We start from the raw sequence: 26,394 nt of genomic DNA, 5'->3' as shown, positions 1-26,394 counted from the left end.
GTTAAGCACATGGGCCAAATTCAGTCCTTAGTTTTGCCACCCCAGGGTGTTCTTGAAGTCAGACTCTGATCCACAGCAAGACTAAATGGGAAACTATTTTTCCACAGAACAATGACCCAAGACTGTATAATTCTGTGCACCTTGCGAGTTGGAGGGTGTTGTCAAATTGGAGGTAATTCAGGGAAGAACAACAAAAGTGATTACAATGTTGGTAGGATCGTTTCATAGGGAAAGATGAAAAGAACTAAAAATATGAGTAAGTTAAATAAGGAGCAGGTAGAGGGAATATGATTCAAGTAACAAGAAACATTGGGGGTGATTCAGCAGTGTGACACCCTCTCCAGGCCCCATTTCCAGAATGTTTGGAGTGAGGTTATGAAGTCCATGAAGCCAATGGGGCTTCAGTATTGGCCTGATGCTATGCACCAGGTTCATTTTCAGAATGACAGCTACAGCCATGAATAATAGGCAAACTGAACTATGTGTGAAATGAACATTAGGAAAAACTTCCAGACTATAGCTGATTTTCGGGTTGTAGAGTGTTCTTAAGAGGTGGAAAAATGCCAAGGTGCAGCAAAGTACTTATAAACCCATCTCCTGGCATTTGGTGAATATGATTCCTTTGTTTGAGGCATTTAAACCTAGACTAGATATTAAACCTAGACTAGGAACAGAACAAGAAACTCTTCAGTTTCTGTATTGCTAGGGAGTATTTTGTGATGGTCTGCTGACATGATACTCCCAGGTTGCACTTGGCAGTGCAGGTGTCCCTGTTAAATGCCCTGTGAGCAGACCTCAAGCTGATGTAGTTTTTCACTCACACCAAATGGAGGTGTGGAACTCATTGCTGCAGGAAGTTGCTGAGGCTAAAAGTAATAAATGGTTCAGAAAAGGACTAGGCAAAATCAGAAAGATTTGATTGGTAGTTAATAAAAACGCTGATCTGGTCTGGATCAACCCCTGGCACTGAAAGCCGAAATCATTGATTGCTAGTGGCTGGGAGGTCTGGGTAGGGTCTAGATGTGAACTTTTTTCGACCTTGATTCACATGCTCTTTCCCTAAGCTTCTGCTGGTGGCCTGTAGGCATGACCCAGGGGTTTTATATTCTTATTTGAGCAAGAGCAGTAGTGTCTGGCTCATGGGATCACACTGATTTCACTCTGTCCTGAAAGAGGCCTCAAGGTTCCAGCCCAGGACTTCTCTTACAGGCTGATTGTGTGGAGCCAGTGCAGCATTTGGGCCTGGTCTGAACACCCTCTTCCACTAGTTTAACTAAAGGCATCTTTCAGACAGATAATCCAGAATACTTCAGGGTATAGATTGTTTTAAATGATTGCCACCCCAGGTTAGCTGACCTGTTTTAGTGTACCTATATAAATTTACAGTGAGAAATTTCCTGATACAGCCAGTTTTAAGCTGACAGAAATAGAGGCTACACTGGGGTTTGCACTGGTTGAAGTGAATCCTTTTGATTAAACTGGTGCCAAATTCTGTGTGGACAAATCCTCATATTGTAACAAACCCACACATCCTCCCTTTCCTCTGACAATCATATCAGGCTGGTGAGTCCTATGGACCCAATCTAATAGAAATGGAATTTTTACCATGCAAATCTTATTACCTAAAGTGCCAATGAAACTAATGGGATTTTGGATAGTAAAAAATACTCTGTATGTGATACATAGTTTGGAATATAAATTCTTGGGGGGGGGGGGGGGGGTGTGGTGTGGGTGTGTGTAATGTAAGGAAAAGGAGCTGTTATTGCATGTGGTCCTTTGTGACTTTAGAGGACCTGTTCCTCTCAACACCCCTCAGTTCCCCCTTGATTTCAGTGGGATGAAAGTGGTGTTTAGTGTCTTGCTGAAAACACTGATCTTCTTGCAGAATTTAGTTTTCAAAATACAGAGCTAAGTGTCTGGGTTTTTTTAGAATTCATGTGAGGGAGGGGAACAGAAATAAAAAATACTCCAAATGCTCCACTCCAAGGACAGATATCTAGAGGAATATATGTTTTTCCAAAGGGAACCATTTTTGCTGTGGAGGTCGGCTGATTGCATCAAGAACACAGGGAGCATTTGGACATATTTTGAGAATCCCTGGATAAAAAAAAAAAAACCAGTCTGAATCTTTTTAGATTCAGACATTTTAATTTACGCCTCCCCCCAACATGCACATACATATATGGTATATGTTATATATATGCTAGTGTCCTCTGGCTGCCAACCTGTGTTTCAGTTCTCAAGCTGAGGACAATGTCAGCAGATAGATCTAAAGTTAATAACTGAAGTACTGCAAACACTACAACCTTTAAAACTGTCTCCTATAGTTCCTATATGTCGTGATAACACAGCAGAAGTTGCAGAGGGTTCAACACCCCTTGTCATTGCTTGGGCAGAATTCCTACTGACTTTTCTGGGAGCTTAGTTTATATGTATGTTCATGCCTAAAATATTTTAAAGTGAAATCTTTTTAATAACCTACAGTGCTGTGCCATTTCGATGGCGATGCTGGTTACTCGGTTTCCTGCCACCTTGGAAGCAAAGATGCAATAAATGATACCTTTATTTTTGTATTTATTTTAATGAAACACACAGAAAAGGCACTTTAGAAAAGTGGAGGAAAGAGGAGGAGGTCAGATAAAAACAACTGCAGTCTGATGTTCGTTTTTGTGGCGTTGATAGTTATTATTCCCAAAGAAAATAATGTCCTTTTTTATTTGCTTTTAACATTTCGCCCTTGGCATCTGTTCCATCCATTGTGGACTAACCTAGACTCTGTTCTCTGACGATGGGTTAAAGTGAGCTCTTACTGAAAAGCATTCTCTACTTAATTACTTTTCCTTCTTCTGGAAGCTATTTTTTTTTATAGTCACATGTTAATTGTGTATTAGTAGGCCTTTCTGATTAGTTGAAAACATAATGAAACCTTTGTAAACAACAGGGAGAAAGAGGGAGAGGGAGGGAGGGAGCGGGAAGGGGGGAGAAAGGGACAGGCAGAAAGAGAGGTGTGAAGTGGGGGCTGGACTGGTGGGGGGGAGGTCGGCAAATTTTGAAAGGCAGAAATAATGCCAGTGGAAATTTCTGTTTTTTTTGAATGACAACTTCCCTCGCCCAAATTAATCAACTTACTTAACGAGAAATGAGATGCATGGAGATGCAAATTGCTGTCGATCTCCAAAAGCAGGGTGGCAAAGGCAGCAAGTTGGAATGGTGTGGAGGGGGGCTGAGCCGCAGCTGTCCACTAACAAGTCAGTCCTATTTGTAAAGGGCACGGAGCTGAATAACGGTTTTGTTATTGGCTTTCTCTCTCACTCAGCCGTAGGTAGAAATGCTGCATTTGTTTCCTGTGACTATTTCAACGAGATAGATGTCCTCCTCTTTCATCTCGCCTGCCCGCTTGATTCCCACAGTGGAGCCCTGTGTTCCCTATGTACCCTAGCCTCCCTGTGATGGGGAGGAAAATTTGGATGCACAAGGAACACAGGCTCAGGTACAGGGTCTCAAACATGCAAGGTAATACCAGGAATTATTAAGTTATCTGCATGACCCTCAGAAGGGCAGGAAAAATTAAAAAAAGAAGAAAAAATACTTAGGACCCAGTTCAGTGACGCTCAGAGCCCAGCCAGCGTGGATCAGATTCGGTGATTCAGCTGAATCAGGCCCTCTTCTTGGAGGTGTTTTTTCTTTTCCTGGAAAGCTGCTCCTTAAACACAATTCACATTGGTTGTTTTTAAAAGGACTATCCTCTGTTTGCAGCGCTGGATTTTGAACGGGCAGAGCCTCCCCCCTCCGGTCCTCCGCCCCCACCCCCTTCTGTTACTGCTTTAAAGAGCTGTACTTATAGGGATTTTGCAGCTCTCTGTGTGTTATTAGAAAACGTGTGGCTGGGACGGTTAAAATGGGAGTGCTACTGTATGCAAGAGCAATGTTCACTGTAAGCAATCCAAGGAAATCCTGCCAAGGCAGTATATGAACAGCAGCCAAACAAAACACAGGCGCCTTTCCAGTGAAAACCAGCACACTTCTGCAAATAGAGGAAAAATTGACTTTCTGATTTGGAGTGTTTCTACAACTAAGAAGAATTACTACAGTGATTGTTCTAAAAATATTTTTCGGCGGCACATTCTCAAAGGGGTTGGGATGCTTAGCATTGTTTAATTATGCTTCTCTTAGGTGATCAATCTGGATTGTATAGAAATGAAATAGGAAGTTTTTAGGATCTTCTTTCAAGCCAACATTGGCATTATTTTCTGCAGCGTTATAGTGGCATAAACCACCACTGATTCGAGGAGCAAAAATTGTATTTTTATCTTTGCACTTCAGGAAGTATGATCGGAGATTAATCTTTCACAACTTTGTAGTCATAGATTGCAATTTAACTGCTTAATCTGGAGCAACCCCCAAGATCCCCGCTTCTGTAACTGATGGGTTTTACTTTAATCTGAAGTATTCTATACCTTCCTCCTTCCCTTGTCTCCCCCTTGCCCCCCCCATATTTAGCCTTTTAAAGCTTCTGCTTGTTTTTCTTCTTTGTTCACCCAGTGTGGGGTTTTCCTTTACAGGACTTTTGAGTCCTGTAGGAACTCTTTAGCGTAAGATGCGTCTGCAGACGTTCTGGCATTCAAGAAATTTCCATAATGATGGAAACTGAATGGGATTCCACAAATTTGTTTATTGCCAAGAATAAATATGTTATTAAAAAGTTGTTTTGCTAGTCTCAGCTACAGTTTTTTCAAAGAATTTTTAATAACAGAGTTTAAGAATGCAGTCAGTTTATCTAAAGAAGTGAGCTAAAGAATCTACAGAGAATAGATCTACAGAGAATTATTGTTATCGTTTTTTTCTTCCAAAAACCAACATAATATCAGCATAAGAAAAAGCAGCAGAATTGTCAAGGATTAATTTCAGTTTATGTATTTCTCCTATTTCAACTGTTTTTCTTTTAACTAAAGATACAAAAGATACTTTACTAGATACGTCTCCGCTTATTCCTCTCAGATATTTACAGCTGGGTTCTTCAGGCTTCTAGCTGCTGTGAACTCAGTTCTCCTCTTTTAACTATACCACCACAAACCAGATTTATCCCTACATTGAAGACAGTGTCTTGAGACTAACAAATCCCAGTGTGGAAAAAGACCCTCATCCAGAGCCCATTGAAGCCAGTGGAAAGTTTGATATTGACTTTGGTGGGATTTGTGTTGGGATATTAAACATTCTTTTGAATTTAACTACTCATTTGAGGGTGAGATAGTCTCTACTTTAAGCAAATCTTAAAGTTGCCCTTATTTACTAAATTAACTTGTGCTGTATTTACCATTCAGGCAAAACTTCCAGTAGGGTGGAACTATTGTATACTCTTCTCCTAAGACAAGAAAGTGTTTTTGAAGATCTAGTTGGAATAGCTGGGGAAGGATGGACCTCTGTCCTCTATTGAGCCCCCTTTCTCCTTTGTGCATAGTGCTGCACTCATAGCCAGTCTTGCAGAGAGCAAATCATGTATATCTACATATACACAGACAGACACACACACGTATGTACATATATATGTATATATATATAAAAATAAAAGAAAGCTTGAAAATATAAGCATTTCTGCCTTGAATGCGAGGGATATAAGCCACTGCGTTCAAATTAGGATGTGGAAGCTGTGGCATATGCCGTGTCAAGGCACAGCAGCACAGTTCTGTATCTTTACATGTTGATGCATAGCCGTGAAACCAGGTGAGATCTGGCCCCAGGTGCTGGCTGCTGCATGCATTGCTGAACAATCTTTCAAGGATGCAGACTGGGTGGTTGGAGGAGGAAAAAGTACATCCTTTTCGAAATAGATCTTTTTTTGTAAAATATGTTGCAGGTTTAATGCAATGATTAAAAAAATTAGTTACTTAAGCTTCATACATTCCTCTAATAGCAGCTTGGTGTAAGCCAGTTGTGACCTGGCTCCCCTTGATGTGCAGTACTAGTGGACATGGAGCCCCAATTATTCCAAACTGGATGAAGATTTTGTTGAGACCATGAAACTCATTTCACTGGTGACTTTGCATGAATGATGAATGAAGGGTCCTTCACAAAATTACTCTGAAGGGAAAGCTTGGATGCTGAAGAGGTGCTCCAAGGACTGCTTCTGCTTTCACTGTCAAGAGGCTACATGGCTTGAAAAACAGCTTCACAGCAAAGTTTTTTTCCGTCATTCCTTTCAATGTAAATCCAGCTTTGAATCATTTTACCTTCAAGTCCATAGGTTCAAATTCTGTGGTCGCCAGAGATGAGACATCACGGTAGATTTGCAGATAATTTGGATAGCGGCCCATGCTGAAGGTGTGTGGCTTTTAAACCTAATTAGAGGTGTGGTTTGTTGCAGGCAAAAATTATTGATACACAAGGAAGGTTTTATTCGGAGACATCTGCAGGTTGGCAGCTGTGCCAGCCATGTCTGTTCTTCTAAGTAACGGAAGCCATGCAGCCGGGAGTAGCAGTGTTTTGATGACAAGTGTTGAGAATATTGGTTGAATTGCACTATGAAAATATTTTTGTTATTTTTATTATTACTGTTCTGCAAGCAGATTTGAGATATGTGCCTGCCTATGTCTGTGTGCACGAGTGGATGAGGTAGAGATGGAGGGCTGTTATTTTTATTTTTTTTTCAGTCGCACCTCCTTAGCATTTTGTACATATCAGCATTCTAGCCGAGCGATTTGCTAATTGCACTGGAAGACCCACTTTAAATTCAGGAATACTGAAACTTTGAAACTGTAACATTTTGACTGGCGAGAATGACCAGTCTTCTTTTCTCTTTCGCAGTGAGCTAGTTGAAGGAAGCTGGCATTGTCGCAGAGTGAAAGCTCTGCAGAAGTGCCGCAGGTTTTTCATATGGAAATGTGAAATAATGGGGTGATTAAATAGAGCTGTATATTAAAGTACATCTGACATTAGAATTAGCATAATGTGCTCTAGCCCTAGGCTGAGTACTTTATTTGCCATCTGCGTCGGACCAAAATCCCCTGGGGAAGCGCTAAAATATTCTGAATAAACTCAGCCCGAGTTCTTATTGAGAGTAAAATACCATTTGTGGCACGTCGTATTGATTCGTCTTAATTGCGGTGCAGAAAAGAACATTCAGTTGCTGATGACTTTTGTACTCTGTGACAAGTCGGCTGGAGTTATTCTAACACTGCAGTTGGTTAACCTGAACAGACTGTCGTGCTCAGAGAAGGAGAAAACCTTATCTTCAGTAGCATAAAGTACAGTATCATCTCCCAGCTTTACTCCTTTCTATCTCGACGCAGAGTCCTTCTTTTTTTTTTTTTTAATATTATTCCCTGAAAACAGCAGCCAGTGAACTGAGGGGGAAATGGGGCTTCATTGAATCAGTCCAAGAAAATTCACATTCTTACCTAGTTATTCTCCCCAGTCTCCCTCCCCCCACTTACACCCCCACATCTTCTTAAAAAAAAAATCCAGAAACATCTGACCAGCTTTCATCTAAGGGAGTGAAAATCAGTGGAACTTGTCCTTGAGGATCCACCTCCGGAACCATTAGTTCAAGAGATTTATTATGTATATTCTGTAAAAAGCTGTGGCTTCTCCTGTGCATAAGCCCACAGTCTTAGTCGGTTGTAATGGTTTGATTTTTGTCAACTCTCCACTCAAATAGGTTGCTGAATACCTTTGAAAAAGTGCTTATAACATGCATAAAAGATAAATATTTCATCTGAAGGAAAATACTTTGATGCTCCATGCAATTCTGTAACATTCATAAGGTCCAGTTTTTACCCTATAATTGCCTATCATTATACACAATTTACATATTCAAACATTCTCTACAAACCTTAGTCTAGCATGTTTTTATTACAAATTCAGATCAAGGGAATAACCTTTAACTTCAGAGACAAATGAGACAAATTTACAAGTGCATGTCTGCTGTTTTCTTGTGTTTTATAAATCCCTGCAGACCCGAACACTTTTGCTATAACGCCACTCAGAACAATATACATATATTACTACTTGTTTGTAGTGCTTCGGTAATGAGTCCCCTTTGTATTAGATAACCTATATAATTCAGCATCTAGGCCCTCCATAACGTCAATTATCTCCTCATAGCTAAATGTACATTCCATTAAAACAAGATTTACAGCCTTTATAATACTTCTTAGGATTGAACGTGGAGATTTTGTGGATTTAAAGAAGCAGAGATGGGAGTTAGCATTTGTTAAAGAAGCAATGAATTAAAACAAAAATGCTATTTCATTTACTAACTATGAATAGGCACCTAATACCCTTAAGAAATAGCTGTCGTAAAACAGACTGAAGTATCCTGGGGAAAAAAACAGGAAAATTTGTTTTCACCCTTTGGCTTTTTTTATTGTTTCCTAATTTACTCTTTATTTTTCCATTATATGACATGGACAATTTCCTTTATGTATCCTCCTTTAAGTTCCTATTCAGATTACTGAGAATTCTTGCTTGTAAGATGAGAAAATGGCACCTCAGAAAAGTCTGTGGGGAAAAAAAATCCCGGCACTTGCCAGTTTTCAAACAAAACTACTTACAGGAAACCAATTTAAAGGGAAGCTGCTGGCATATTTCATATGTTGTAGAAAAGACTGACATTATTTCAAATGCATTTGAATACCGTATGCAAAGAAAAGGCCTAAAAGTGTCCTTGAGCAGTACAAGGGTTTTCCATGAATGCTGTAAATGGGATCCTATATATTAAACCACCAGCCATGGGTAGTCCTATGGTCTTTTAATCTCACGAGTGGGTACATTTCTCTCTGTATTACATTCCCCATTTTTACTGCTAGTTTTCAGTATTTTATACAGCAGGTTTGTAAAACATCCTTTCAGCCTGCTGGCTGATGTCTTAGGTTCAGAGAAACTAACTAAAAGACACAAATCTGTTTAGATGCTAAAGGTGGAGTCAATTGAAACTGTTGTATCACAAAGGGCTAATTTAAAGTTAACTCATTCACTATTGATCTTTTAGTATTGATTTTCCTGTTTGCTCCTTACTTTTCAGACTTCTCCCTTTCTCTGCTTTATAAATTGCCTTTGTATTTTCGAATTTAACACCAATTAGAAGAAGGTGTTCAGAGATGACAAACGTGGTTTTTATCTCCCATTTTAATAGTGCTTATGGGTCAAAATCCCTGTGTCGTGAGTTCTAATTTTTGCTATGCATTTTTCTTTCTTTTTCTGCACTAAGTAAAAGCACTTCTTATACTTCTGTAGGCTGAACATTAACTTCCAGTAAGCCACAAGCTCTTTTAAGGAATGAGAAATTGGACATCCAGAAGGAAGTTGCCCAAAATGACTATTGACATTTTATACCTAAAAATATAATATTGCCATTTTGTAATGTACTAGAAATTAAACTGAGTTGTGTATTTGGCTTGTTTATGTGAATCTGGCAGTACAGCTCTGAGGTATGATTAAGTCTTACAGAAAATGAGGCTATTGAACACAAGCTGCATCTTCAGCCAAAGGTCGCCTGTGTCCATTAAGAAGCAGGAAGCATCTGTTTGTGTTATGCATGGCTGTAGTCTGCCTGAAGTCTCCTTTTTTGTAAGTATAAATGCCAGAGCGGACATATAAAATACTTCTGAGGAAAGTTTAATGGAAAAAAAAATCATGGCTTGGTATATTCATATAAGCCTAGTTAAGATCCTTGTTTGTGATAGCTTGGTATAGTTTATCTGGAAAAATTCGAAATCTGCAATGGTGGTCATCGGAGCTAGTTTGAATTCATAGCAGGGTAATTCAAATCAGAGTTTGGCTAAGAGTATGATTTTTAAGGTATCAGGTTGAGATCTCTTAAGTCTTTCAAGGATTCATGCTCTTTGTTCCTGGAATTGTGAAAGGATTGGCTGTGGACAGCATGACAGCTGACTTCTCAGCGATGTGATTGGTAGTTAATCTGTTTGGTTTTCCACTCATATAATAAAATAGTTCATTTGACAGAAAAGGTATTTATTGCCCCAAGAATAAGAAACAGACAATTTTCAGTCCTGCCCAATAGAAAAGGAACACTGCTGAAAAGCACAAATGGCTTCAGAAAATAAAATAAGCTCCCAAATGTCGGGCAGTATTTAATCCACCAAAGACAGAGTTTGGTGGTTGGCTTTAGCATGGAAAGAATTAATAATACATTACTAATAGTAGTGTAATATTAATATATTTCAATATTGGTGTAAACCAGTGTTATCGTAGATCTTTTTCAACAGGTAGAAAATGCTCTCAAGAATATTTGCATCGGTAATTAAAATCAGTGCTGGGAACGTGCGGGTCTTGTGGGGTTTATAGGTTCTCTTGGCATAAAGCTTCTGCATAATCTCCATAGAGGACTTGCAGTCTCAATAATCGAGGTGGAAACAGGATGGGGAAAGCTGTAAAACACGCAGGCAGTGTGTGGGAGAAGAATATTGCATGAAATCATGATTTTTCTTCTGTTTGAAGATTGCACTGGAGGAGATAGGCTATTTGAGAGGCAAGGTAGAAAAAGAACACAGGACCTAGTATGGGAGGAAACAGGATTCTGCTACTGAGAAGTTACACTTCTTGGTTACTTCTCCTTTCTTTAGACACCCTTATTTTTCCATCCACCTATTAAAAAAATTTCATTTTTGTTTCCCTGTCACATTCTTTCCTTTCACTAATCTCATCCTGAGATTCCCTATCTCCAGATGATGACAGTCTCTGTGGCCCCTCATGCTTGGGTTCGCGCACCTAAACCTTCATCTCCTCTTCTTGACTGGGATGCACTTCAGGTCGGCTGAGCTTTACGAGAGAGTGACTGTTCATCTGAGTGGAGAATTGGAGGTGCTTAGGTTGTGAGACTGCAGGCGTCCTGCTAAGTCATAAAACAGCAACTTCAGTTGCCAGCTGATGCTTACTTTATGAATTGTTGGTGATAGTCCCCATCACCCTCAGCAGGATGTGCTACAAGACTCTCTTGAGCCCTTTGTTTAGACAAGGCAATATAGGGATGGATGCACTGTGTTAGCTCTGGGGATGGATAGAGGAGTTGTGCTATTTTACATCTTCAGCTTGTATTGCCACCAAGACAAAATTACAATGAAGAGAGGTATAAAGAGAAATGGTTCCTTTGCGTTTGGTGTTTAAAACTAGTGAATGGCATTGGACTGGCAGTGGTGATCCTCAACCAGGCTTGGGCCCTACTTGACACTTCTTTCTTCACGGAGACTGTCAGTCCCTCTGAAATGGAGGTGGCAGCACTTCCAAACACCCTGGGGAGTGCAGGGAGGGTAAAACTCTCGATATTGGGTGTGCTTACCATGTGTTTATTCAATCATAAACACATGTAAGTAAATGTTCTTGCTAACTCGGATAATTTAGAGTTGTAATAAAACATCTTCAGCAGAAAAACCTACATTAGAGATATTTTTGCATACCCAGTCGAGATTCAGGTATGAACCGATGTAGTTCACACTACAGACACCTGGAAAGTATTTGGTCTTTGTCTAGGTGACCTGTCAAACCATGTATAACCATATATTTTCTTCACTATGAAACACTAAATCTTTCCAGTATTTAATGCCCTTCTCTTTAATGTCAGCTGGTCTTATAAGGAGACTTGTTAAACTAGTGTTCTCAATTATGGCATTTTAATTTAATAATAATTCAATTAAAGGTGTGTTTTTTATGGAGCATCCATGCTACCTTTATTGGTATTATTAGAGTAACCGTCATAATAACAAGGAGTAATTATTTAAATGCTCATTAAAAATCGAGTGGTGGAGAAGAGGGTAGCATTGGTAGAAAGAGTGTAGGAACCTGATACATGCCTGTTCCTGAGTGCTACAATAAAAGGTGTCCTTTATTTGAAGCTTGCAAGTTTCTACTTTTCCTGAACTTCTAAAGGTGCAGTAAAGCATCATTAAAATTCCTTAACATTTTTATTGCTTCTGTTGTAACTTTGTAAAGGGAACCAGAAACGTTATCTGGAAAGTATTGCTAGAGGTGAAGAATGGCAGTGGTTATGTGGACCTGCTGCAGGTCCTCACTGCAGTCCTGGCAGGGGTTATGGGTAGGTGATTAAAAAGGGGGGGAAGTTTGTTTTTTGCTACAGCTAATGGAGTTACCCAGGCATGCTGAGGGGAGGATTCATAAGGCACTGGATGTCACTGTAGCCCAGCAGAAAATAACGAATTCTCAACAGTTCTTATCTCACACTGATTATTGTTTGATAGTATCCAGAATAACTGAGGATATTTTGAGGGAAATTTATCTCCAGGACAAAGGTGCTCAGCATTCAGGGTATATAGAAAGTCATGTACCAACTGGGCAAGGAAGATCTGTGTATCACTAAACGATACAAGTCAGACTGCAGAGGACAGATATGTCAGGGGATTCAGGCTGGGCAAACCAACCTGTCTTTTCTCACTCTCCCCTGTAAGGTCAGAATTTGGGAGGCAGGATCTGAATTTAGCTTTGTTTTGTGCTGTTCATAAAAGAGAAAAAAGCTCATTATTGCTTTGACATTTTGAACGGAACATAGTCTGTCATGCAGTAATGGAGGGAACACATTTTAATATTTCTGGAAAATACCATCTTTTGTCATAATACACAGAAAAGGCAAGTGTTCAATAAGTTCATAGTTTGTAATTACCTGCTTAGGGAGAAGATAGTAGAGAGATTTTTAATCTACCATATACAAGCATAACAAGATCTAATGGTTGGCAGTTGAACTCAGCAATTTGAATTGGAAAAAAGACAGGGTTTTTTAATACAGAAGGTAGTCAACCATTGCCACAGACTTCTCCAATACATAACAAATTCTCTGTCGCTTGGCATTTCCAAATCGTGTTTGGAGACGGGTGCTAAAAGTCATGAAGTGGTTCAACTGCAAATCACTGGGCTGGATGATACCTGTATGCGTGGTGCAGACTAGATTTTTTCATGTTTTTCATGTACATGTAGGTAGGACAAAATATTATGGTCTTAAATTACAGGAAGAAAGATCTAGATGAGGCAATTGGGGAACTTCATGATGACAAAGGAGAGAAGCAATGAGGTAGACTTTGGGAAGGCTCTCTTTGAGTAGACTCTCCATCCAGGTGGCCTTTGAAGAGGGTTAATGGAGCATCTGCCATAGATATGAATAGATGCATAGATATGGGCATCGCTTGGGTCAGGAGTTGGACAAAGGCAACCCTTAAGGTTTATCTCAGTCCCCTCTGACTTTAATTTCATGGTCCTTCCTAGCCTTTCTGAATCTATGCACCTGTGTCTCAGTAGGATCCAGCCATACAAACCTGTCTCATGTCTGAACTCCAGTGGCAGTATTTGTTTGGCTTTAGTGCAACCTTGAACCTATTACTGACTGCTCAGGGCCTGGATGTCTCATCTCAGTATGTATCCCGTATCTACCACCTAAAGTAAAGCTAATAAATTATACTTGAGCCATCAGCCCCCCAAATCATGCCTAGTTACAGACTATAGAGTTGAATCCATGTGCAATTCATTGAACAGTATTAATGAAGTCTTGGCTTGTGCTTAACTCTAAGCACATAAATAATTTCATCACTATCCAACAGAGCACTTCAGCCTATGCTTAAGTTTTGCTGATATTGATTACTCACATGCTCAAAGTCAAGCACATGTTAAAGTGATAAAGACTGCATATGGCAAAGCCTATATAGCTAGTTGTCATAAAGTGGGTATTTAGGCAGACTTTAGTGCAGGTGGCAAGGGATTAAGATAGCCATATATCAAAAGTAGCCTTATAACAAAGAGTTTTATAGTGTAGGTGCACTGCATTATTAAATATAAGGATCATTCTTGAGCAATACGTGGTTGTTTCTGGGCATGTTTAAAATATTTAGCAAGTTTTTGAATATAAAAATGTTCGGAGTGGATCTTCAAAGACTTTTTGACATTGTTCTGTTCTCAAAAGTGAGCATCTACACTGCTTAGGGCAACTTCTAGGCAAGATAACCATGAAGTGATAATATGGAAATGAACATTTTTTTTTTCAATTTTTTTTTTTTAAACAGGGAGTCTGGGGAGAGTCTTTGAGGGCTGTGAAAGTTAAAATATATATATACACAGGCATGCACACACAAACACTCACGAAGCAGCCAGAGATTGGTAGCCAGGTAGCTTGCAGTCAATTTTGCTGTCGTGTCGGGGTCTCCTGAAGAGGAGTGTTAAGGAGCATAAAAGCTAAACTAAACAAAACAAAACAAAAAGGAAGAGAAGACTGTTTTATGACTGCTAGCTTGTAAATCTTAGATCACTAATAGCACTAATTTGCTCTGTTTGAAAGAAAACTAAAAAGCAGGGGGATTTACTTTCCTCACTTGAATTTCAGAGAGGTGAAGTTTTGGAGAACAAAACAAAACAAAACATCTCAGTTCCATGTAACATGTAGTAGCAAGCACCCAGCCAGCTGCCATTTTGAGGGTAATTTTTTTAATCAGCCATTTCAGTTTTAGATTGGCCTTGATCCTCAGCCTGCTCAGGAATTTTTCTCCTTACGTATGTGCCTTTGCTGAAGTAAACGTGTTGCTGTTGTCGTCGTCGTTGTCTTCTAATATACAGCTGCCTTCTTCCTCCTGTCAGCTCTTGAGCTAAGCAAGGAGAATGCTCACACACACACACACACACACACACACACACACACACACACACACACACACAAACACACACACTTTATTTTTTTTTAAAGGAAAAAGACCCACAACAAAAAAGCATGCATGCTGTGACTTTAAAAATGAAAGAATTGAACAGCTGTGGGTAATAAATCGATTAATTAGAGTGGATAAAATGAAGGTGAAGGGTGCAGAGCACTCTTTAATTTGAAGATATATGACCTTGTAAGATGCTGCACTTCATTTGCTATTAGATCACACTTCAGAAGGGGCTTTATTAAAATCTATTCTAGGGTGAGCTGAGGTAAAACATATTGTTAAAAAAAGCTTTTGACAGAGTATGTTATATACTTTAGTCTGCTTCAGTGATTTCTGTCACTTTTTATACTACACATGTTGCAGTGCAAGGAAAGTTAAAGGTCTAGACATTTTCATCATATTTCTGTAAGAAACAGAAATTTAAATATTTGAAGTAATAATGGGAGCATTTACTGTTGCTTTGGCTGCAGAGCTGACATAAAACTCCCTAACTGCCTCAGTGCTGAGTAGATTTTTAAGGGATAATGTATCAGTTCCTTTCCGTGTTTGTATGTGGCTTTCATTAATGTCAATTGCAGTTACAGGCACTTTTTCCAAGCCAAGTACAGTTCTCAAACTTGTGTGTTTCCAACAGCAGTTGTTAGAGATTAATCAAAGCAACTGGGTCTGTCCCGTACAACGGAGCGTGCGGGGCCAGGGCACAAGGGCCGTGTCAGCCAGGCAGAAACACCCACTGTGCTGTGTACGTTTTTATTTGGCTGTGGAGAGCTGGCTTCTCCGAAATCGGGGTCTGAAGCTGCTATACGCAGCAATAGCCCTACTAAATCAATAGAAGCATGCCGAGCTGCACCACATTTATCACCTACCTTTGTAAATAAGTCCCAATCTGATAGATGCTTTTTCCTTTACGCTTTTATGGATGTTCATTGGGTGATAAGATTAGATAGATTGACAGGCTGATAGGTAGGCAGATAATCTTCTAGCCTCCTTGTCTAAGGTTTTGTGGATTTTGTTAGTAGCAGCCATTCCTGCAACAGCCAGAAGAGGGGAATTCAGTCAGCAGCAATCCTGCTTCGCCTGGTGTGCCCGGGTTTAATTTTTTTTTTTTTTTTTTTTAACTGCTGTGAGTCATTCCTCTCTACAAAGGTAGTTTTGATAATACAGTTCTGTTCACCTTATAAAATCTTTCATTCGCAAGCACAAGCAACAGGCTTTTGTGAATTGCAGTTCTCCCCAGTCTAGAAGGGGGTTGTGTAGTTCAGCTTCAGATCTGAGCTGCTGCGGAGGGGCTGGGATCAGGCTTCATTCGGGCCATTATGCAGATACAGGCCATGCGGGAAGCTTGGTTCAGGCTTTCAACTTTCAAGAAATTTAGTGCCTTTAGGTGCAGCAGAGCCATCACTAGCCAAAATATGCGCTTTCATAAACAAACAGACTATCAAGAAATTAATGTTAGATTTTCCAAAATGGGTAGTTGTTTTTTCAGGAAACCTCTCCCTCATTTAAAAAAAAAAACAACAACAAAACAAAATCCTGGATCATGATTTTCAAGTTGACACATATTTATTAATTTATCAGAGTCTTGCAGAGGCATTGAAAAAAGGCGGGGGGTGTGGGGGGGAAGTGCTTTTTGAAGATAGCACATAGTTAATATTGTGCCCAGGACTGGAATTTTCTAGCTAGCAAAATTATGACTGTAGTGCAGACTTGTCCACACCTGTCCTTTATGTAAAGCTGAATCAAGGTTAAAGGAATGCTTTCCACCTTTATGCAGTCGTTCAAAGAGGCTAGAAAGGCAAACAGAACAATGTTTTTGGCTCCAGTGAGCGTTTCTGCATTGGAGGGCAGGCTCAGGCTCAGAAATTCTTGGGACCTAGTTCAAGCACGGCCCGACATTTGTTACTGTTAATTGCAACTGTGCTGTCGGCTTTGATTACCGGATGTTTCATTTGAGTGGCTTCTTGGTGTTTTGGCAAAAAGAATGTCAAAGCGGTTTATGCAAGGGTACGTTTTCCAAGCTCCTGTTGACTTGAATAGGACTTGTGCAGCTAAATACCTACATAGTATTTTAAAAATGGAAGTGCTGGTATGACTGAAACATGTATAAATTAAATTCAGCAACATCTCAGGGGACTGCTGCATGAAGCATATAAAAATATAAAATGAAAGAGTGAAAATGACACCGAAGCTCCTTGCAGGTGCCTTGTAAAACCTACCACACTGCATTTTCTTTGGTTTTCGGCTGTAGTCATAAATCCCTTGAAACAGATTCCTTTTTGTGGAATAAACACGTGAAAGGATTTGGATCCTTATGTGTCATAAAGGAAGGTTTTATTTGCAAGTTAGAGGATATAAACGTATATAGCACCAATGCGTATGTGTGATATTTGTCATACATGTTAAGTGAATAAGTGTGGTGAGTAAATGTGCTGTTGAACAATTTATATCAGTCAATACATTGCAATTAAGTCCTTCTTTCAGAAATGCCAAGGAGGAAATGTGTTAGAAAAATAAAGTGCATGCCAACTGTATTTAAATGTTCTCCGCTGTATTATTTTTTGAGTGTTCTTTCTGTTTTTCTTTTATAGGTAAAGATGAGCCTTCAAGCTATATTTGCACAACATGCAAGCAGCCTTTTAATAGCGCTTGGTTCTTGCTTCAGCATGCCCAGAACACACATGGATTCCGCATCTACCTGGAAACAAGCCCCTCAAACAGTTCCCTCACTCCACGCATCACCATCCCTCCTCCTCTGGGACCGGAGACTGTTGCACAGTCCCCGCTGATGAATTTCCTTGGAGACAACAACCCTTTCAATCTTTTGCGGATGACAGGACCCATCTTGCGTGAACACCCTGGCTTTGGTGAGGGTCGGCTCCCAAACACGCCTCCGCTGTTCAGCCCACCGCCTCGTCATCATCTGGATCCACATCGCCTTAGTGCCGAAGAAATGGGGTTAGTTGCCCAGCATCCCAGTGCCTTTGACAGAGTTATGCGTTTAAACCCCATGGCAATTGAGTCCCCAGCGATGGATTTCTCCAGGAGGCTTCGAGAGCTGGCAGGAAACAGTTCCACCCCTCCGCCAGTCTCACCCAGTCGCACCAACCCTATGCATCGCCTGTTGAATCCTTTCCAGCCGAGTCCTAAATCACCTTTTTTGAGCACCCCACCACTGCCCCCCATGCCCCCCAGCAGCACTACGCCTCCCCAGCCTCAGGCCAAGAGCAAGTCCTGTGAATTTTGTGGGAAAACATTCAAGTTCCAGAGCAACCTTATCGTGCACCGGCGCAGTCACACAGGAGAAAAGCCCTACAAGTGTCAGCTCTGTGACCACGCTTGCTCCCAGGCCAGCAAGCTAAAACGCCACATGAAAACGCATATGCATAAAGCTGGCTCCATGACGGGCAGGTCAGACGATGGACTGTCCACCACTAGTTCCCCTGAGCCAGGCACAAGTGAGCTCACTGGAGAGGGACTGAAATCCAGTGAGGCAGATTTCAGGAATGAGAGCGATCCTTCCCTGGGCCATGACAATGAAGAAGAGGAAGAGGAGGAGGAGGAGGAAGAGGAGCTTGAAAATGAGAGTCGGCCAGAGTCGAGCTTCAGTATGGACTCAGAGCTCAGTCGTAACCGAGAAAACGGCTCCAAGTCGCTGCCGGATGAGAAATCCCTTGTCCTGGGAAAAGTCATCGAGAATGTAAGTCTAGGTGCCATCCAGCAATATAATGACATGCTAGCTGAAAAACAGAAGAGGAGTAGCTTCATGAAAAGGTCTTCTGACCAGCGAGACTTGTGTCCTCGAGACCTCTGTCAGAGAGGTCCAGGTGATGAAGACTCAGTGGTAGGAGAGCTGGACCGCACTGAGGAAGGGACAGTCAACGGAAGAAACTTTGGCCCGGGTGAACCCTTCCCAAACTTGTTCCCCCGCAAGCCGACACCTATCACGAGCCCCAGTTTAAACAATTCTTCTAAAAGAATAAAGGTAGAGAAAGATTTGGACTTGCCACCAGCAACGATAATACCTTCCGAAAATGTTTACTCCCAGTGGCTGGTAGGGTACGCAGCATCGCGGCACTTCATGAAGGATCCGTTCCTCGGATTCACAGACTCCCGACAATCCCCCTTCGCGACCTCTTCTGAGCACTCGTCGGAGAACGGGAGCCTGCGTTTCTCCACCCCGCCGGGGGACATGCTGGACGGGGGGCTCTCAGGGCGCAGCGGCACAGCGAGCGGAGGCAGCACCCCCCACATCAGTGGTCCCGGCCCCGGGCGACCCAGTTCGAAGGAAGGGCGCAGGAGTGATACATGTGAGTACTGTGGCAAGGTCTTTAAGAACTGCAGCAATTTGACGGTGCACCGTCGGAGCCACACTGGAGAGCGGCCTTACAAATGCGAGCTCTGCAACTATGCATGTGCCCAGAGCAGTAAGCTGACGCGCCATATGAAAACACATGGCCAGATAGGGAAGGAGGTCTACCGCTGCGACATTTGCCAGATGCCCTTCAGTGTTTACAGCACCCTGGAGAAACACATGAAAAAGTGGCATGGAGAACATTTGCTGACAAATGACGTCAAAATTGAGCAGGCAGAAAGAAGCTAAGGCCCCCTCCCCACCCCCGCTAGGTTAAATTTCAGGGGTCTAGGTAACATTTTATTTGTACAGTTTAACTATTGCCAACTGAGAAAAGATGACCTAACTTGCCTCCGTAAACATAACTTAGCATAACTATGGTAGGTGCCAGACTTTGGCACTTAAAATATAACCTGTGTCTACAAAGTTCTATTAAACCCGAGGGTTGATTAAGGCAGTAAAAATTGTGGAGCCTTTTAACTGTGCAATAATTTCTGTATTTATTGGGTTTTTGTAATTTTTTGGCATGTGCAGGTACTTTTTTTTAGTCTTTCTGTTTAAATTTCTTTTAAAATTTTGTTGGGTATCCCTTTTTAATTTTACCCAGTCGTAGCCTGAGATTACTTGCATTGTAGGGGAGAAACATATCTTTTTAAATTATAAGTTTTGGGCCGCTGCTTTGTTGAAATTTAAGCTAAGCATGTGTAATTTCTTGTGAAGAAGCCAGCATTTGAACAGAAATCTTTCATTTCCTTTTTATTTCTTTTTATTTAGTTTTTTTCCTTTCCTCTTCTTAAATGATCTTGAAGATTAGGGAAAACAAAATTGTACAGCGGATAACAATCTTTAAAATTAGCACTTTGTTTTGAAATTGGATTGAATATGTAGCACTGACAATGTCGCTGACGATAGAGGCCTTTTCTAGATGGATTTAATCACTAAAGTTATGGCAACACAAAAAACCATAGGTGCAGAAGACAGCTACATTAAAAAAAAACAGAAACATTCTTAATTGTGCATTATTATCAGATAGTTTCTTCTTGTTGTTAAAAGCTATAGCAACATAATGGTGCCATTTTGTCACTTTTTGGGGTGTCTTTCCTTCCCTTTTCCCCTCCTGCCACTCTTCCCAGAGACAGTAAAAGTACATCTCCAGTACTGTAATATTCTTTTCAAACCTTGGAGGAGCCAAATGCCATCTTTTTTCTTTTAAAACTGCAAAATCATAAATTTGAGTTGAGGACTTCTGCTTTAGTCCAAATTTGCTGTAGTTAAAATAATTACTTAGAGGATGGGAAAGTGTTAATTTCTCAATGAAAAGCCTCAACTCAATAGACATTTTGTTTATAAATAGAAATATTAGAACTATCTTATAAGATGTACAATGATGTTACCATAAGGAAGGGAAAATTAAATTCTAGTTTATTTACCTGTCTTGGCAAGATTCTGATCCTACTGAAGTTGGTAAGAGTTCGCTCCTTGAGTTAATTGAGACCAGAATGGAATTGTATTCAGATAAAAGCATTACAAAAGAAAAAAGTAAAGAAAAGAAAAACGCACCTGCTCTACTTTCAAATTCCAGGATTTTTAAAAGCCTTTTACAACTAATATTAGCAAACAGTGGACAGTTATGGTTAGAGATTTTAATTATGTTGACCCGCACTTTAAAGCTTTTGTTTGTGGTTAAGAGAAAAATGGCTTCTCAACAAGAAATTACATCATATTCTTCTACTTGGCCCAAAGGTGGGTTAAACTGTAAGGGAACAGCTGAGATTAAGTGTCAGTGTTGCTAAGCATGGCATTCACAATACTGGCACTATAAAGAAAAATAAATAAAAATAATTTATTGGACAGTTTTTCTACTGCCATTCAATTTGACGTGAGTGCCTTGAAAACTGATCTTCCTATTTGAGTCTCTTGAGACAAATGCAAAATGTTTTTGTGAAATGAAAAGACTTTTAAAAAAAAAAAAGTAAAACAAGGAAAGTACATTCTTTAGAAAAAAAGAGCCACATTTACTTAAAAAAAAATTACTGGTTGAAGATAGTGGACATGAAAATGCCATAAGACCCAATCAAATGAAGATGTATACCCAGCACAACTTCGGACATCCATTAGCTGAATTATTCTCAGCCTTTTTTTTTTTTTCAGGACAACGCTGCTTAGGAAATGGAATGGAAATGATTTACTGCTGAATTAAAACTCAAATGACACAAATTACAAGTTGTTATCATTGAATGAGAAAAAACAATTCAGGAACAACGGCTAATTTTTTTTAAAAGTTAAATTTAGTGCACTCTGTCTTAAAATACGTTTACAGTATTGAATACATACAAGGGTAAAAAAGAAATTGTGTGTATGTGTGTTTGAGCAATCTTTTTTTTTTCAAAGTTTGCTTAATAGGTTATTAAAAAAAATGCCATAATGGCCATGTGTATATTGTTTTCTTTTGGTGACGGGGTTTTAGTATATATTATATATATTAAAATTTCTTGATTACTGTAAAAGTGGACCAGTATTTGTAATAATGGAGAATGCCTGGGCATTTTACAAAACCAGAAAGAAAAAAAAAAAAACCCTTTTCTTTTTTCCTTGAAAATGTTGCAGTAAAATTTAAATGGTGGGTCTATAAATTTGTTCTTGTCACTGTAACTGTAAAGTCTTGAGTTTTAGTAAATTTTTTTCTGCCTTGGGTGTTGAATTTTTATTTCGAAAAATGTATAGAATCTTGTATTTGGGGATTAAAAGGTGATTGCTACACCACGTAGAAAAAGTACGTAGAAAAAAAGTGCTTAATATTGTTATTGCTTTGCAGAAAAAAAATCACGTTTCTGACCTGTACCTATTTTTCTCTTTTTTTCTCCCCTTTTCCCCTCCCCGTCCCCTTCTGGAATGGATATTGATATTGGTTGATTCATATGATGTAGGCACTTGCTGTATTTTTACTGAAGCTTGTAATTTTTTAACTGTACGCTTGTCCTTTTAAAGGGATTTAATGTACCTTTTTGTTAGTGAATTTGGAAATAAAAATAAAAACAAACAAACAGGCTGCCATAATATATTTTTTTAATTTGGCAGGATAAAATATTGCAAAAATAAAAAAAAATTTGTATGTGAAGTCCTTATTGTACAGAAAAAAAGGGGGTTGTTAGACGACCTTTGAGTAAAAGAAACAAAACAGAATAATTAAGTGCTTTTTATTTTTAATTTTTTTGTTGTTGTTGTTCACAAATAATTTTAGTTGTATATATATTTTTTTTGTCAGAAATGGCCTACAAAAAAGTGCTGTTCCCACAGGGCTCTAAATAACTTCAAAGTTGCCTGGACCCCTTGCATCAAGGTTTTACCAGGTATGGTTGAACCAGGCTGGATGGTTATTGCCTATTTGTGTGAAATGAAATTCAGTTCCCATAAAGGTGTCTGGGGTGACATCCCACAGCTTCCCTGCAGATTTGAGAGAGAGAGAGGAGATTTCCTGCTCCCCCCCCCCCCCCCCCCCCAAACAAGATGATGTCCAATACATCTTCCCTCTCCTGGCCACCCCCATCTCACTGCTCCCCACGCCCTGCCACCGCCCTCTGGAAGAAAGTAGTTTTGTAGCAAACAGAGCTGTTGCATCCACTTAGATAGAAAATGGTAAAATGGGCTGCTGTTGCTACAGCTGTAACCAGGTTGAAATAAAATTGGTCCAGGCACAGCCCTCCTCTTCCCTGTCAGAACAGGACCTACTCTGTGTACAGGTCTTGCCAGTCCGTGTTATTAGCTGCTTTGCTGCTGTTCAGTCCTAATTGTACATTCCATAAATTTCTGAATGTTTGAGGGACTGGGATGAAATCCTGTGCCTTTTGATTTCTCTCGTCTTTGCTGTTCTCTCTCTCTCACGCTCTCTCCCTTTTGGGTCGAGGGGAAGACAAGTGGCAGAAGAGGCACTGATGCTCTAGTGAATGGGAGAAGGAGAAAGTGCTCACCGCTTTTGCAGGAAATGACGGTAAAACTAAAACACAAACAGCAAAAAAAATATTGCCATGCCAAATTCTTCTGCTGCTTTCATTGGTGCAGAACTACTGGAGCAATTGGAGAGGCATGGGTGTGACAGCAGGGAGAATTTGGTCCAGCTACCGAACAGATAGGTATATGTCTTCCTGGCTTGAACAATGTACCCTTAAGACTTCTGGACAAATTCTGGATCTCAATTAAGCTGATACAAATCAGGAATTATTCATCACACTCGGTCCTGAATTACTCCAGTGTAGCTGAGGCTGGAATGTGGTCCCTTAAAGGCACATTTTCACTTTTTGGTGAAAATTCAGATCTCTGGCAGTCATATAAATCCAGAGTCATGTCACAGAACTCAGCAGAATCCCTTGGACATGCATCGGTGTAACGAAGATCAGAAGTTAATTGCATAGTTTCAGTCCACAATTTGTTGATTTAAGAAAGAATTCTACCTTTCATTTTAGAGTAAGTTGCTTAGGAGCTCTGGTCTCCGTGTTGTTTTTAATTATCCAGGATAGCTATCACCAGCAGTTGTCTAATTTTGTGACTTAAATGACTGAAACTAACTATAAGTCACCCAAAAGCACAAGGGTTGTGTTTCTGCAGACTGTAGTGGTAATGAAATGGCCCTCCTTTTCTTCTTGCTTAGAAGAACTGTAGTTTACTAGGCCATAAGCACAATATAACATAGACATAAAATAGCTAGAATGCTGCCATAGTTCTCTTCACAATTTAAATAGTTTTTTTGTTATTTTAAGGTTGAATTTATTACTTCCATTGTATATAGTCCTGCTGCCTTTGAAGTCTAGAGCAAAACTCCAGTTGACCCCCTTGGCAACAGGACAGGTCCAAGACCTGGTTCTAGAAAGAAAAAATACAAATTTTTAAGAAAGGGTCAAAAAATCAGCATTTCATCCCAGTCCTACGTAAAAGACAGTCCAAGGTTTTGTTTATCACAGGCAAACTCATTTTTATGGTGCTCTTTGTATTTTAGAACTGCAAAGCAAAGTAACGTTGATTTAAGTTGTTTGCATTTGTACCGGCAAGGCAAAATATTTTTATTACCTTTTTCTATTACTTATTGTATGAGCTTTTGTTGTTTACTTGGAGGTTTTGTCTTTTACTACAAGTTTGGAACTATTTATTATTGCTTGGTATTTGTGCTCTGTTTAAAAAACGAGAGCACTTTTTTTTTTTATTATGGATAAAATGTTGAGATGGCTGGAGGTCATTTCAATATGGCTTAGTGAAATATTTATTGTTCCTTTTATTCTCTGTACAAGATTTTTGGCCTCTTTTTTTTTTTTTTCCCTTATTGTCACAATGTTGAGTTCAGCATGTGTCTACCATTTCATTTGTACGCTCGTTCAAAACAACGTTTGTTCCAGTTTCAAGTTATAAAAATAAATTGGACATTTGACTTGATCTCCAAATCTTGTCTTTCCTGTTTTTTTGAAATTGAGGGGTGGGAAGGGGAAGAAAGAAGGGAGTGAGGAGTTGAAGCTTCCATACAGATGACAGAGCTTGTGCCATATTTTCTGTCAGTTCTCATGGGAGTCAATCCCAAGAGAATTCTTATTTGGGGAGGACACCTGCGTGATGCTAAGCAGACGCTCAAGTCCTGCTTACATCCGTTGGCCTTAAATATAATGTAAAGGATTTCCTGAGTAGGGGGTCTTGAAGGAAAATGGTAGAATAATGCTTGAAACAGTCAATTTTCTCATATGAAATTATGTTATGCTTGGGGGAATTAGTGCAGTTTTCTGAAGACGGTTAGAAGAGCTTTGCCCTTGTGTTTCTTTCCATCCCCATAAACTTAACTGTTTGCTGTATGCACCTAAGTTTGTTAATGTGTTTTGCTTCTTGGATGCCAATGCAAATAGGGAGAACATTTACCAATTTAACCAGGAGTTGAATTTGGGCCACAGACTGTGTATTACTCTGTGAGAAGCACCAACACGTAACTGAAGCTAGACATCCGCTCCTCTTCCTCAGCTAGGGACAAAGGCGTGCATAGTTAAAGGCAGAATTTCACACAATTTGCAGTTTGAGGATAAGAGCTGACAGCTACAGGCGGTTCACTGTCCTGATACTCTTTATCAAGCCAACCTGTTAGCAAATGCATGGAAATCATAAGTGAGAGAATTGGTATTCAAACCATTATTGGAAAGCTCAGGAAAGATTTGGAGTGTTGGAGACCAGATACTGATTTCCTGGAGGCCCTGGTCCAACAAACCATGTAACAGGCTTGTGATTCAAAGCAGGTGGGTAATTGAAATTCATTTCAAAGGAACTGCTCCTGGACTTTAAAGTATTTGGCTCAACTCAGAAGTCAGGAGGAGAAGCTAAGTGGTTTGTGCTACAGAAGAGCTCCTACAGATGGCCCGGTCCCTTCCTGATCTCAGGCTCCCTGAATCTACAATCTAAACTTAGGTATGTGTGTAAGTGCTTTGCTGCATCAAGGCTTCAGAGTGATATAAAAGTTACAGGCTTTGAAAAGTTGGACTCATGAAAAAACAGTGAAAATGAAATCAGAACCCGATGCTGACAATTATATTGGGCAATAGTTCACGCTGTAATTCCCAAAATGCCACATTCGTTTTGAATGCCTTCTGCAGTGAGCTGTAAAGGCTGTTACATTTTACTTCTAAATTTTGTACAGTTTGCATTTGAATGGGGTGTTTTTGACACCCCATAAACATGACTTCACTCTAGCGGAGCTTTACACTGCTGTGTCATTTTGTCAGCTTTAAAGGCGTTGCAGGCCTTGCAGATGTTGATGTGGTGTTTGAAGATTTAGGGGCAGCAGCTGCTGCTGTGCGTCCTGGCCTGTGGCTGGGAGGGTTTGGAGGTGTGAGGGGGCTGTCCACCCACTGCCTCTGCTAGGGTAGGTGGTATCTGACTGGCAAGGAGAAGCATGGACCTCCTGGAAATAGTAATGCTTTAACTCATCACTGTTGGATCTGCTAGAGCTTGTCTGTCAGAGCCCTGATTACTCACACACATTGGCATGAAGGAAAAAGCAGGATTAGGCCCTTTTGACAGAGGAAATGTGAGAAATGACACAAACAAGGCTGCAAACAACTAAATCCAAATGAGTCTCTCTGTAGCATCCTTGGGTTGGATACTCCTGTTTCACACATGCTCATGTAACCCAAGAACTCTGTTATAAGCAGCAAAGGAAAAAGGTTTAGAAAAACCTTTGTGAAATCCAAATGAAACCAATGTAGTTCAAACTTTGGTATGAAAGGAGAGGTACTTTAAGACAGATTTGTAATTATTATAATGAAGAAACATTATGAACGTGATTTAATTTCTCAAGTGCCTTATTCCTCACACTGATTCTACACTGTATCGCTTCTTTGGATTCAATAGATTTACTCCTGATTTTCATAA

The 26,394-nt window shown here is 40.0% G+C and overlaps 1 protein-coding gene across 4 annotated transcripts in view; it reads left to right on the top strand.

The window, feature by feature from the left end:
- BCL11B (BCL11 transcription factor B) overlaps positions 1 to 24,423 on the top strand; it is a 95,977-nt gene extending 71,554 nt beyond the window's left edge. For all 4 annotated transcript variants that reach the window (XM_064460733.1, XM_064460731.1, XM_064460732.1 and 1 more), the window contains one exon: positions 17,240 to 24,423. In XM_064460733.1, coding sequence (XP_064316803.1) covers positions 17,240 to 19,251 — 2,012 coding nt within the window. In that variant the 3' untranslated portion in view covers positions 19,252 to 24,423. The remainder of the gene's footprint in view (positions 1 to 17,239) is intronic.
- The last annotated feature ends 1,971 nt before the right edge of the window (positions 24,424 to 26,394 follow it).

This window comes from Phalacrocorax carbo, chromosome 9, assembly GCF_963921805.1.
Source record: "Phalacrocorax carbo chromosome 9, bPhaCar2.1, whole genome shotgun sequence".
NCBI lineage: Eukaryota > Metazoa > Chordata > Aves > Suliformes > Phalacrocoracidae > Phalacrocorax > Phalacrocorax carbo.
The sequence above is the reverse complement of the archived record's forward strand: the minus strand, read 5'-3'. Positions and strand labels throughout refer to the sequence as shown.